The sequence below is a fragment of the Carassius auratus genome, unplaced genomic scaffold, assembly GCF_003368295.1.
Source record: "Carassius auratus strain Wakin unplaced genomic scaffold, ASM336829v1 scaf_tig00032082, whole genome shotgun sequence".
In the NCBI taxonomy this organism is placed as follows: Eukaryota; Metazoa; Chordata; class Actinopteri; order Cypriniformes; family Cyprinidae; genus Carassius; species Carassius auratus.
The window spans coordinates 1-14,909 of record NW_020525972.1 but is presented as its reverse complement, the minus strand read 5'-3'; the positions used below and the strand labels follow the sequence as shown (position 1 = coordinate 14,909).

The following is a 14,909-nucleotide window of genomic DNA, read 5'->3' as shown; positions in this document are numbered from 1 at the left end:
GGCAGGTCAGGGGAGCGCATGAGGAATGAGGAGAAGGGACAGCAGCGGGATTTGAAGGCACATGAAGGTTCCCTTCTTGTATTCCCCTCTTGACCTACTTTCTTAGTGCCATTTCCCTCCCTCTTGGGTATGGATATATGATTTCGTTTTGGTTTCGCATGCAATATTATGAAGGATATGGATAGATTTGTTCATATCTTTGAGAAATGACCAGGGTCAGGATCTCATTCATATCCCACCAGAGTAAACTGACTCTCACACTATACCCCAAACAAATGCAGGATCTCATTCAATTATATTTTCAAAAGAACACTAGCAAAGACTTTGAGGATCCAATACCGCACAGCCGGGCATTTGTTTGAGTTCTTTTAAACAGAAATGACTGCATCCTGAAATGGTCAGTTTATTTCTGTCGAACTGGTTTGTTTGATGCTCAAAACATTGTTAATGTGATTACTGTAAGTCGTCTCAATTGGCAACCAGCACAAAGGAAGTCATTTGGCCAAATCTCCAACAGTCAATACAGTGCTAGCACCACAATCCCACATTTTGACCTCAGCCAAAAACAAGACCGTTTGTCATGGAAATTGCCATTATTGGTGCAACCCAGCAATTTCTTAGTGACTATCTGGTTATCCTATTAGAAGACCGTGAAAGAGAATCCCTGTCAGAGCATTCCCAGACCCACCTCCAGCATGGGAAACAGCTGCGCGATGGAGAAGATGCATCTGCTTACTTCTTTATCCATAAATGGGATTTCTTGTGGTCGTAATTTCTTGGTTGCATGTCATGTTTGTTAGTGCTTGTTTTGTCATATTATAGAAAGGATTTCCATGCCAATGTTGGCCTGCTCGTCTTGGCTGGTTTGGGTGTTACTTTTGGTTGAAGTAATATATATTTTAATGGACTTCACATTGTTAATTACAAAGAATGTAATATATTTGCCTTTTTATATAAGGTACAAGATCATGTATTAACGAGTTGGTTCAAAATTATTCTAAAAGTAATCCAAAAGTAGTCTGACTATGTGGCCTAAAAAGTGTAATGCAATGGACTAGCGTTACTAAATACAATTAAATGAATGAAATTTGGAATCAGTAATGGACTGCAATTTGTACGTAATCTTATTCACATACTTCTGAACTCTCTAATGCTCTTCATCTCTCCTATAATCAGACTACAGGACCGGGCCATGCTTCACACAAGTCAACAACCAGATGTGCCAAGGTCAGCTGAGTGGCATCGTGTGCACCAAGACGTTGTGTTGCGCCACCATCGGGCGAGCATGGGGTCACCCATGCGAGATGTGCCCTGCCCAACCCCACCCTTGCCGAAGAGGTTTCATCCCCAACATCCGCACTGGTGCTTGCCAAGGTAAGAATGAGCGTCTGGCGTCTGGCGTCTGAACAAACAGCTCTTTCCTTCTCAGCGTCTGGCAAATTCTTGTCCTAATGAGCAGCCTGACGCGGCAGATGACACTAAGAGCAGTCATGGGCCGTTTAGGGTAAACCCTACGTCTCCAATCCCTGTCCAAGAGGACACTTCCCCATTGTGCTTCTTGGTAGAGTCAAATATTTAGATGACTTCCAGTGGGAGTGCTTTAAATGGGATTTCGTAATGGCTTGTCACATTTATTTGTAATTATAGGGGGTATTGTTTGGACTTCTTGTTTGATTTTCAGGGACACAGATGGACGTGATTTAATTCTGTTCTCAAGGCCTGTAACACATTATAAACTTATTCGATTAGGTCATGAACATTCAGTAGATGAGGTTACCATAGCATGATTAACACTGGTTTGGAGAGGCTTTCTTCAGTCAGATACAATTTTTTGTTTGCAATCGGGGCAAGCAAAACTATTTTAATGGGAATTACGTATTATTTTGCAGTATCCAGTACATTTATGTTACTACATTCAGTTCTCAGTTCCTTTTTCATTGAGGCTGTAGATTCTGCACAGTGTTTTATATACCATTTAGATTTAAATAATTACAGATTCTGCAGCAGAACAGATGTAAATAACCAGTTCTTACAATGTTAGATATTTTGTGAGCCAAAACAGCAAATGCCACCTTGATTTCACACATCATCTCAAAGACGACCACTCCCAGACGTCTCTCTTAAACTTAAGATATTCTTTCCCTCCCCTTAATATACAACATAAGAGACAGCTCCAAGTCTGGCCTGGATTTGCCCAAAGACGGAGTGCTTTTGCAAAAGTCAGTCTGGCTGAAGTACAAAGCACACACATGTGCACATTCGGGCGGGAGGATTTGCGTACCGTGCAGCGAGCTTTCCAGAGTCTTTTTGTGTTTGACGGCATTTAATGGAAGAAGTTATTTTCAGTCTATATTAGTAGACAGAACCAATGATTTGGTGCTTATTGGATACAGGTTGAAGGTCTGCGGATGTGCGTATCAACAAAAAGAGACAGATTGATTCAGTGCTAGCCAGATATGTAAGCGCTATCCAATCCAGACAATACCCAAGATCTGTAGTTGTGTTTAATAAGTCTGAAAATGCCCAGACTATGAGCAAACAAAGATGATACATGTGTTTCACCCTTTCATGGACATAAAATAACCTATGAAAGATCCTTTAAAGTGGGCGAAAACCAATAATGGATCTCCATTTAAGAACTTTAGACACTGCTGTTTTTGTTCTAGTAGAAATTACTATTTCCTATCCAAACAAACTGCATTTAAAAATAAAAGGTTTTGCGATCAGTGCGGTCATGTTGGTTGACCTGTAAAGAAAAACATAGGTTATGTTTAGAATAAAATACTTGTGTACTTATTGCATACTTCGAAGCATATATAGTCTTTTTTGTTATGTGAAATAATATGCAAGATAAACACTGCTCTAGATGTAAACAACACTGTTTTTGCTTCTTTGCGAACTAATTAATCTGTAAATAAATTGTAAAGTCCATTTTTAATTGGCTTCGTATATTTAGTTTTATATGAACGATTAAAAAAAAATGTTTAATAAATAAGGCTCATTGTTTAAAAAACTACTAAATTTTGCAGTCCAGTGGTTGATATTCCTTCCAGGTTGTAAAAAATTAGTTTAATTTGAAAGTTTATTGGTAGCGAGTTGAGTGCATTGGATTTATGGAGTATTCTTGAGTACAATATGCTCTGGTTGTTTACTGCATTTTTGTAAAAGTACTGTTTATGAGATAAATATATATTTTTAAAACCATTTGGTCAAGTTGTGTTCACTTTCCTCTCTTCATTTCATTAGACGTGGACGAGTGTCAGGCCGTCCCAGGACTGTGTGCTGGAGGGAACTGCATTAACACCGTGGGCTCCTATGAGTGCAAATGTCCCGCGGGTCACCGGCAAAGTGAGACCAACCAGAAGTGCGAAGGTACGTCACTTACTGCACCGAGTCCAAACCACACAAGCTGTCAGAAAACAGCACGAGGATGATCTCAGTCCTATTCGTAACTGGAAAAAAAGAAGTTGAGTCACACACTTGGCATCTTCGTCGACATTGTAAGCGAGTTAATATGCATGAAATGTTGACGTCCGGGGAGAATTGCATTGAATCAGCCTACAGTACATGATGGTTTATGCTGTTTTGGGTTGAGGTTCGTCTTTAACATTAGACAGTGCTGTTTGGGTGGAATTTGAACAATGCCGAGTGAAAACAAACAGGCGTGTTGTAAAGCGACGGTCTGCGGTTCTTAGGCGGATTGAGATAAACCTAAATAGAGAGATAAAGAGAGAGAGATAGTGGATCACAGCTATTATATACCAGATGGCTGAGCTTATTTCTTATCTACCACCAGTATTATATTTCAATTTAGGAAAAATGCAAGTGAGTTAACAACAGTTAATGGAAAAAATAGTAAAACAATAGGTGTGAAAATAAGAATATGTATTAATTGTATTCTTTTTACAATTTACACTGTTGCACTATTTCTAAAATAAGTGTATTCAAATATAATATTTTATTTTACACTGCGGTTTCATTAAACTGTGTTTTATAAATGTCAGCGTTGATTACATATTGCATTCTGGGTTTCCAGACAGCCTTTTAATGAAACGAGTCTTACCTGAAGTAAATGGCATAACTCAGAGGTTGTTTTTATCACGGCTCCATTAGCTTGATTTAACTTTCATTCCAGTGTGCACTTTGTCTCAGATATTTGTCATAAAATTCCTGAGGAGGAATACTAAAAGGCACAAATGAGCTGTTTTGATATACAGCAAGAGTACAGCGCTGTTAAAAATTCACATTTATTTGCATCTGGCAAGCAAGAAACTTAAGTAAAAGTGAAAACGCTTACTCCCAGGTTAATCCTGTCGGCGTCTAGGAGAAACAACGGAGATCTCATTTGAGACTTTTCATTCCTGCAAGTTTCTACATTTTCACTTCTCGCTCAAAACTGTTAGCAAAGAGTTAAGCATATGAACCAATTTGATTCGATATACTTCCAGTAAGCCAGACAGAGGGAATCCCAACCCTTGAGGTTATTAGTTTAACTCTGAATCACATTTTGACCCCGAATGACAAGGCCATGACTAAAATAAAGGTTTGGAGAAGAAGCAGACCTCTGTCAGCAGCGTTTTCCCTCGAGCAAGCGAAAGAGAAACGTCTGTAAATTAGATACTCGTGCGATTACTGAAACACCTGAACTATGAGGCTGAATGGCTTTAGTTTGCTGAAAAAGTGTTTTCTTTGAAGCTGCATGGAGGGTGGAATAAAAACCCAGGTGGTAGTTCTGTGGGGTGAGGAGGGGCGCTTAATTACAAGACAGTGGTGTGGTGGAAAGAGTCTTGCCCCGGGCGAGGAGGTACAGAATGAGGCGCACCTCGCACTGCTTATGGGGCACTTTCTGACTTACAGAAGCCAGGAGCTCATTTCAGAGAAACTAGGTCTAGAAAGCTAAACAAAGTTTGCATGAAAATGCACATATAAAGGTTCTTTAATTAAAGACTTAGTGATTTAGGGATTTTGATTTGTCATGAGCTCCTGAGATGAGAAGTCATGCTGCTTTGGAGATTTTTACCGTTATATTATAGTTCTTCAGATCAGGATCATTTTAGATCATTTCCATTGGAAAAAGAGAACCTTTCAAAGTTCTAAGGTCACAGAAGAACCTTTTTGTGACATCATAAGAGACTAAAGTTCTTTATAGGAACTTAAATTGTCTAAGTTCAATGCCACTGAATCAAACTTCAAAAACGTAAGGTCGTTGCACACTATGCGTATGCGTTTTTATTTTCGTCATCCTTTCCTATAAAAATGGATAAGAAAATGCAGAAAATTGAACATTGTTAAAAGCTTCTTTACGTTCTTATGTCATAGAAGGACTTTCATGACATCATAATTTAAAAAGAGTTTTTATACTGCAATATAAGAACTTGGAATGCTCTCATTATTTAGAACCATTATTTTTTTGACAATTTTTAGTCCATTAATTTTTAAGCTAGTCAAAAAAGCCCAAGTAATGGGGTACAGTTTGATAAACATTGAATTTTTTTTTTTATCCCACCCTTCATAATTTTTCCTTTTTGTCTCAACGTTAAATGCAACTGAATAAAACTACAAAAACAAAAGTTTTTTTTCATATTCGTCATCCTTTCCTATCAAAATGCTCACTACGGATAAGAAACCGCAGAAAAATGAACCTGATCCAATTTTTTTTTTTTTGTAACGTGATTGACACAACGTGAGATCGTACTACAATTTCGGACAAGAATTTTGGACTCAATCTGCAATGACCTTTAGAAGAACCTTTTTTTAAGTAATGTTGTCATAGAAGAAACTTTTTACGATGTCATAAGAAAAAGTTATTTTTGATGGCTTTATAATAACTTAAAGTTTCTTCGGTAACATTTTAAGAATTTTGTAAAACACTACTTGTAAAGACCATTTATAAAAGCTTTTTAAGTTCTTATGTCATAGAAGAACTTTCATGACATCATAATTTAAAAAGAGTTCTTATACTGCAATATAAGAACTTGGAATGTTCTCATTATTTAGAACCATTATTTTTTCGACCATTTTTAGTCCATTACTTTTTAAGCTTGCCAAAAAAGCCCAAGTAATGGGGTAGTTTCATAAACATTGCATTTCTTTTTTTTTTTTTTAACGTGATTGACACAACGTGAGATCGCATTCAATTTTCGGATGAGAATTTCGAACACAGTCTTCAATGACCTTTAGAAGAACCTTTTTAAAGTAATTTTGTCATAGACGAAAACTTTTATGATGTCATAAGAAAAAGTTATTTTTGATGGCTTTATAATAAGTTACAGTTTCTTCGGTAACATTTTAAGAATTTTGTAAAACACTACTTGTAAAGACCATTGTTAAAAGCTTCTTTACGTTCTTATGTCACAAAAGAACTTTCATGACATCATAATTTAAAAAGAGTTCTTATACTGCAATATGAGAACTTGGAATGTTCTCATTATTTAGAACCATTATTTTTTCGACCATTTTTAGTCCATTACTTTTTAAGCTTGCCAAAAAAGCCCAAGTAATGGGGTAGTTTCATAAACATGACATTTTTGAATGTTATTTTTTTACCCCACCCTTCATAATTCCTTTTTCTCTCAGAGTTTTACTAAACATAATCATTTGATCAGAGAAACAACTGCATCTGCAATGCAAAAACCCAAAGAAGTGTTCTCCTCGTGACATATGAGGATGCAAACACACACACTCCAGCAGTCATTTGTCATTCTGCCCTGAGTAAAGTCTATTCCCGCTTCTGGGGCTCCGCTGACGAGAGGGTTTGTTTTGCAGAGGTTTTTATGACTTCAGCAGGGCCTTTTTCAGCTGCAGTGGGACACCATGACTCCCAGTTTCCACACACATCAAACACGTAATCGCTCGTCATGCTCTTCCCACATCCCGCCTTAATCTCATGCGACAAACCCCACACAGCGTCCGCATTTAATTTTACTAAATTGCACGTGTGTATAAAAATAAGAACGACACGCAATAAAAACCAAGAAATCTCTTAACCATCTGTCAGTTTTTGCTTTGAGTTCATGCCCGTGCGGAGATGGATGAAGCCAAAATGCAAATCTCTCTGGTTTCTCAATTAATGCTCGCATCGTAGAATCCAAATGAGAGTTGCTGCCTTAAATGTTTCTCCAAAAAAGAAAAAAAATGCGTTTGAGTTCATACCGTTTGGTTTCTACTACAATTTCGGTTACATCAGCATCTTGAAATGTTTAACAGTTCTAGGAAATGTATCATTGTGTTGTATTTTAGATATCGACGAATGTACAACCATATCTGGAGTGTGTGATGGCGGGGAATGTACCAACACGGCCGGCAGCTACGTATGCACCTGTCCGCGGGGATATGTCACCAGCGCAGACGGCTCCAGATGTGTCGGTGAGACTCTTTCATCCACACACACACATATAAACACACAAGCATGCCCACGCGTGTTCCCGTGACCTTACACTCCTGGGTTGCATCTGAGCCGTGCATCATATTGCTTGTATGACTCATGGGATGAAGTTGTGTGTGGTCAAGCACTTCAAGCCCGGGCAAGTGTGCTTGTGTGTATATAGGCCTGTCTCTTCATCTGCAAACAGGACAGAACTGTTGTTTTACAAATGTAAATAAACCTGGACGAGTTGGCGACATATTGTTTCAGGTCAAAAGTGTAATTTCTGCACCACTCTAGTGGCATCTAATGGAACTGAATTTTGTTTGACGGGGGAAAAAATTGTTCTGGTGCTGCTAATAGTGCGGAAATGTATACGTTTCAAATAAGTTTGTTATTTTGAGCTCTTAACATTTTTCATTGTTAGGATTTGCTCATTGTACATTCGTGTTTTTATTACATTTTGCTGTTTTTTATTTCTATTGTTAGCTAACTTAATATAGTTCTTCTGTAGCATCATATGATCCTAAAAAGGTTGTTTTTTAAAATTGATTCACAAAAACTTAGAATCTTTTTAAGATTTGAATTGGTTCTTGTTTTGATAACATTTTTCGCGTCAGGATTAACTATTACGCTCAGGTGTTTTTAACATCTTGATAATTAACAAACGTAAAATGGTCAGTCGATCTCTGGAAGTTATTCTGTATCATGATATTCTTTTTAGGTATCATTTAGCTTTTAGGTTTCGAATAGGTTCCTTTTGTGTCAGAATTGTTAATGTTAATGTTAATTGTTAATGTTTTCGTTGTATTTCTTTTCAGGAAACATAAAATTGTCAGTCCATTTTAGCAAAAGGTTCTTCTGAGAATTTAGGTTCATCATTTGAATTTTTTAAAATAGTTTATAAGAATTTCATCCTAAGAATTTAATCAATAGAACTTAAAATTTAATTATAAAGATTAAATTATAAAACTTAAAGATTGCGTCATGAAACAAACTTTTAATCATAAGGATTTAAAAGAGGTTATAAGAATTTCATTATAAGAACTTATGAATGCTCTCTTATGGTATTGGGCTGTAAAACCCTTTTAGAAACTCGATCATGTTTGTGAAGCAGCTGTCGTGAAACCTAAGCCAGGTGTTGCACAGTTCAGTGCATATCAGAACGACACTGACACAGAAAAATCCAATTTTGCTGAAGGACATGCTTGCGTTATGGAATTTATTAAAAAAACTGTGGTCTGACATCCCTTGAATAAAAGAGGTTAAACTCGGGCTCATCTTACAATGATTGTTGATTTCTAAATAAAATATATTTGTTGTAATATTCTTTCAAAGCATTCTGGGAAACACAAGCAGAAATCATTTCTACATGTTTATTTGTAAGAAAAAAAAATTGTATGCACTTCTTGGGTTTCACAAATAATTTAGCTGGAAATTTGTTCGGCTTCGTTTCATAAACGCAACAATGAATTAACATACAAATAAATAAATGAAAATATTTGGGCTAAAAGAAGTAATATTAATGTGTTAATTATGTTTCCATAATCTTTCATCAAAACATTCTGGGAAACACATGGAGAACAAATTTGTGCATGAATTGGCATTATGATAAATGTTTGTATAACAAATTGTGGTTTTGCAAATAATTTACCTAGAAATTTATTTGGTTCATTTATAATGAATGCAACAATTTATATACAAACGAAACTTTGTACTAATGGAAACCGCTTGTCATATTCATGCTCATCTTACAATCGTTTCTTTCAATAAGAAAATGTTTTTTCATGTGTTTTCATCAAATTATTTTGGGAAACACATGAAGAACAAATTTATTTTTCAATTGGCATTACGAAAAACGTTTGGTTTTGCAAATATCTGGAAATTTGTTTGGTGATTTCATTTCGTGTTTTTTTTCTGTTGACGTCACAAAGGTCAAATGCACTGGCAAATGAAAACGTATTTAAATGTGAAACCGTTGCAAATTGCCTTTAAAAACGCAATCCAAATGAACTAGTCTTTTTTTAGTTTGAGACTTCAGTTTAGTTTCTTTTGGCGAACAGGTCTCGCGTGGTCTCATCCGGTCTCGGGGGATCAGACGCCAGAAGACAACGGTGAAAACAGAGTCACATGGATGCTATTTCCTCCTGCTAACATTCCAATACAGTGAGGCAGAGGCACTGTTGTCTCTGGCATCTCCTCTGTCTTTTCTCTTAACTGTCCGTTTCTCTCACACTCCCTTCTCTTTTTATACACGTCGTCTTGAGTTTCTCACTCCCGCCACCCCATATGTCTCTCGTAACCCTGTGATCTGTCTGGTCCCCGGGTGCAAATACAGAAACGTGAGCTATCGGCCCTGGATGACGCATTGACGTGGCCTTCATTCGTTCCCAGAAACCCGTGTGGATTTACGGCAAACGTTCACTGTACATATGGATCCGTGGAGAATGTGGGCAGCCCGCATGATTTTCTACATGTTGACATACAGAAAGAGGAAGCCAAAATGGTTTTGGGAGCACAATGTCATGGGAGAATGTTCGAAAGTTGATGCGAAATCAAAATTGACTTTGTGTAATTGCGCGTAATTCATCAGTGCATGTTATTCCAAAGGCAAACCATGCTATTAGTAACCATCAACAAGCTATTTAGACATTATTTTAGGCCAGAAACTAAAGGTGGCACAAAAGTTTTATGGTATCTTTGCGTTGGTGCTTTGTATCGCACAAAACCAGGCCGTTGGGAGTCATTTACCCTGACGCTAATCAGCGTTAATGCACCGCAGGGCCCCAATGCAAACATGAAAAATCTCTCTTTGAGGCTCAAAAGAAGCTCTGGTTCCAATTGAAGCCAGTTTCCCATCACCATGCTTGCAAAACCCACCCTGCCCCCCTCAGGCCGGGTCAATCCCAGGAGGCTGCAGTTCGGGAGTGTACGGCTGCAACCTCCAGACGAAGGGTTTCTTATGTCCGACATAATTGTTTGAGATTACTCCACATGGACTTGATTTATGGCAGAGTGCTGGCTCATTAGTCGAGTTAATCGACTCTCACCCCCCTTTCGCATGGTTCGCTCACGCTAATGTCGCAGTGTACACACCCTATCGCAACCAGCCCCCTTCGTTGACCTTGACTAAGCGAAACGTCCCATCTCAAGTCTGTATGTTTTTGGCCCTCCAGTGGCTTTCTCAGGCTCCCACCTCATAAATTCACTTCCTGCTAGGGGGCCGTGTAAAAGGGCACGCATAGACCGGACTTCCTGTGAAGTGCGAATGTACTTGAGAGAGAAGCATTTGTTTTATTTGGAGTTAATAAATTGGTATAAATGTCATCACTTCTGGGAATCGGTGTCGGAGTTAAATGATGTTATTTCCTGGTCAATAACTGCGGCCCACATGATGCACTATACACCATGTACTTATGCACTCAACCATGTAGAGTATGAATGTTATTAATTTTGGAATGTTCAGAATTTTCAGTTGGAATTTTCAATACACTCCTCACACTACCAATACCACAAAACGTCATAGATTAGTACATAAGTACACGATTTGGTACTAATTGCCTCTCACTTAAAATAAAAGGCTAAGTTGAGCGCGTTGCATTGTGGGATACAGTATACTGTTATTTCATATTGCTCATTTTGACAAAATTCACATATTGTTTACAGTATGCATATACTAGGCAAAAACAGTAGCATTTCTGAAATTTCTCTCGTTCTCTCTCACAGATCATCGGCTCGGTACGTGTTTCTCGTCTTTAGCAAATGGCCGGTGTGCTAGCGAGCTGTCCGGTCAATACACCAAGATGCAGTGCTGCTGCGACACTGGCCGCTGCTGGGCCCTTGGACACATCCCAGAGATGTGCGCCGTCAGAGGATCTGGTGAGTGGGCTAATGCTAATCACTAGCATTTACAGCTAAGACGTCAGCCATCACTGTTACTATTGCTAATGCTAGAAATGTGAACGTTAGAGTATTAGCTTTGAGGTGAATGTTCATATTGTAGCATATTCCTAAAAGATATTTAATGTATTTACACATATAAAATTAACTTTAGTTAATTTTAATTTTTTTTGTCTTTTAGCTTCGAGGTTAATGTCTGTATGCTAGCATACTTCAAAAATATGTTTAGTTTATATACAAATCTAAACTTTTTTGAAGTTTATAGACCATGTCTGTTAGCTTTGGTGCTAACATCTGTATGTTAGCATACTCCAAGACAATAAGCATAAATACACATTTTGAAAAGTTTTTTTGTTACGTTTTTAGTCCACATGTATTAGCTTTGAGGCTAACATTTGTATGCTAGCATACTTTTAAAATGCACTTTTAAATGAGCTTTTAAGAACATTTAGTCAGCGTCTGTTAGCGGCTAGCGTCTTAAAAAATATATATAAATTGATGCTTATAGTCCATATCTGTTAGCTTTGAGGCTAACATCTGTATGCTAGCATGCTTCTAAAACTAAAAGATATTTAGCATATATTCACATTTAAAATTATACTTTTTTTATAAATTAAACTTTTGCTTTTGAATAGCGATAGCAAGTAGCATAGTTCATGGCTGTAATGCAAGCTATAGACTATTGGCACCTTCAAAAAGGGTCCAAACTTTCTTTTTCAAAATATATAAAGAAATACAGAAATAAAACTGTATTACATGCCATCTTTTGTGGTGTTTTTAATGTAGTTCTGAACGGCCACAGATTTCAAAGTACATTATGATCCTTTCTTCTTGTACTGTATTACAATAAAAACATAATTTCAAAGGAGCTATTTTTTTTAGACGTGCAAGCATCTGACCTTTAAGTAGAGCTCTTTGATGAATCGCTCCAGACATACTGTACCTCACCACAAAATCATGATAAATACATGTCAGGTCAGCAAAGCCATCGTCCCTCGGGATAATAAAACGTTTTCTTTCATTCCCACTTCTTCTCACCCGTCTGTTTTACGCCTTCCCTCCTCTTTGACACCGTCATGTGTCTTCCACAGGAATGCATGTGTCGAGCGGCTGCCAAATCCTTAGTTTTTCTGCTTTCGTTTAATGCGCAAGCAAAGCTCAGATTGCTCATTATTTCATGGTTTTCAATGGTTTAAACCATTAGATTAGACAAGTAGATTTTTATTAATATTATCTAAATGTGATGACATTATTTGTTTACAGTAAAAAAAAAAGATATATAATATATAATATAATATAAACACAATATTTCATTATAAATAAACATATAATATCATTATAAATAAATAATATATTTAATACTGAAAAATGTAATTATTTTAAAGTTATTAAAAAGTTTGCATTTAAAGTGGGAATGTACATAGGAATTTCTGCAATTTGAAACTTCTTCAATTGTAGGAATTCTATAAATTGCTATATATTTCCATCTCCCTGCAACTGGTATAGTGTTAAAGCTACTATTGTTGATTTGCAGATGAATACAGGAGACTGTGCATCCAGAGGCTTCCCTTTGGCACCGGTAACGCGGCAGCGTCATTCATGATGGTAACGGCGTTCTGAATATCGGCATCGGCAGCTATGGCAAAGGCCCGTCACAGAACGGAAACGGCGGAGGCTACATTTACGGCCGCGAGCACACCATTGGAAATGGCAATGGAGGCAACGGTGGCCAGAAGATTCAGATCAGTGAGTGGAAGCTGCCAGCTTTTCCTTTCAAATAACTGTCAGAAGCTAAGAACTCAGTGGTGTTTTCCTGTTTGTGCTCAGGCCAGCTGAACGAGACCACGATCGACGTGTGCAAGCATTTCACCAACCTGTGCCTGACACGGCCGCTGCATTCCCACGCCCACCAGCTACCGCTGCGAATGCAACATGGGATACCGGCAGGACGTGCGCGGGGAGTGCATCGGTAAACCTGTGCATTCATCTTTCACTCAAGAAAAGTCAGTGCCTTGAATGCTGGCATGATCTGAAATGTCCTCTGCTGCCATCTGTAGGCGGTTTGCTTGTCTTCCACAGGCCTGAGGGTTATAAACAGCTGATTTTGTCATTATCTCAGCATGTTATTGATTATTAGTGTCTCTCATACATCTGCTTTCTACCCTCAGATGTGGATGAGTGCGTCAGTAACCCGTGTGTGAATGGAGGACTGTGTCAACACACAGGGATCGTACCACTGCAAATGTCACGAGGGATATCAGGGAACTCCCACCAAACAGGCCTGCATCGGTTTGTGGCATAATATAATTATACTATATGCCAGAAACATGTCTGTGGTTTCGCAGTTTAGGGTTTCGCAGTTTAGGACAAGAACAAGTTTAATGCTAACATTTTTACATGCAAAATCTTTAGGACTAAAAAACAACACCTTAAAGCAAAAATATAATTATACTATAAAATTGTCTAGGCTTGTGCTCTATGCCTACACTATTATTGAAATTATATATTTATTTATATTATTTTATTTTTTTACAATTTCTTCAATTTTCACTGCAAAGATGTTTTATTATGATATTTTATTTATTTTATTATATTATTATCATTTTAATACTTCAACTTAAAAATTGCTGATGTGTCTACCTCACCTTCAATTAAAATGTATATGTATACTAAATCTGTTCCTGTTGCTTCAGACATCGACGAGTGTATCGTGAACGGCGTTATGTGTCGTAACGGACGCTGCGTGAACACAGATGGAAGTTTCCAGTGCATCTGTAATGCTGGCTTTGAGATCAGTCCTGACGGGAAGAACTGTGTCGGTAAGAGCTTAAACTGCAACTTTAACTAACTCTAACCACTTAATATTAATATGTTTTTGGTTTTTTACACTCAGTATTTTGAAATATTCACACAAAATTAGATCCTTCACCTGTTTGATTGCGGAGTATTAGATAATATACTATAAATGCTAAATTGCTTAAAATTGTTTAAAATGTTTTATAAATCTCTTTTGGAGTTTGGGGAAGGTGTGAGGGTGGAAGGTCTAAATAATCATTTTTAATTAATCTTTTTGATGAATACAGCTAGTCCAAGAACTAAACTGAATATCAAATGTTTGTTCATAGTGTATTTTTTTAGGAACATTGAAACATTGTTTTCTTGTCCTCTAGATCATGATGAATGTGCATCCACCAACATGTGTCTCAACGGCATGTGCATAAATGAAGACGGGAGCTTCAAGTGTATCTGCAAACCTGGATTTGCATTGGCTCCCAATGGACGCTACTGCACTGGTAAGCATTTCTGGAATTATTAAACCTAAGAAAATCAAAAAAATACTTGAGACGAAAATAAAAGTCTTTAAAGACCATAGTCGTTATTCTCTTAACAATGTTTCTTCAGTGCAGCTCTTCAAAATGGCTTTGCATGTAACTGCAAGTCATTGTCGCATATTTGACGTCAACAGCAAACTGTCACAAGGAATTATTAAAATCTTAACTTTGATTACAATCGTAATGTCACACATCTTGAGACGTCTTTGGTTCTCGCATCTGGTGTCATTCACCAATGTCTTTAGTGACCATAATTTAAGTTGTTATTGACCGCCATTGACATCTTTATTCATTACTGACACGTTATTCTTGAA

General features: G+C 37.4%; 2 protein-coding genes across 2 annotated transcripts in view; both read left to right on the top strand.

Moving 5' to 3' along the window:
* Positions 1–13,147, top strand: part of LOC113080807 (fibrillin-2-like) — a 31,393-nt gene extending 18,246 nt beyond the window's left edge. Inside the window, exons 7-12 of the mRNA XM_026252856.1 lie at positions 1,177–1,374; positions 3,247–3,372; positions 7,240–7,365; positions 11,090–11,242; positions 12,798–13,009; positions 13,091–13,147. Coding sequence (XP_026108641.1) covers positions 1,177–1,374; positions 3,247–3,372; positions 7,240–7,365; positions 11,090–11,242; positions 12,798–12,883 — 689 coding nt within the window. The 3' untranslated portion in view covers positions 12,884–13,009; positions 13,091–13,147. The remainder of the gene's footprint in view (positions 1–1,176; positions 1,375–3,246; positions 3,373–7,239; positions 7,366–11,089; positions 11,243–12,797; positions 13,010–13,090) is intronic.
* Positions 13,148–13,149: 2 nt separating this feature from the next.
* Positions 13,150–14,556, top strand: LOC113080806 (fibrillin-2-like; the record flags this gene model as incomplete). The annotated part of the gene is made up of 4 exons (XM_026252855.1): positions 13,150–13,232; positions 13,432–13,552; positions 13,957–14,082; positions 14,434–14,556. Coding segments are annotated over exons 2-4 (337 nt in total), but the record flags the coding sequence as incomplete, so codon positions are not given.
* Positions 14,557–14,909: the final 353 nt, after the last annotated feature.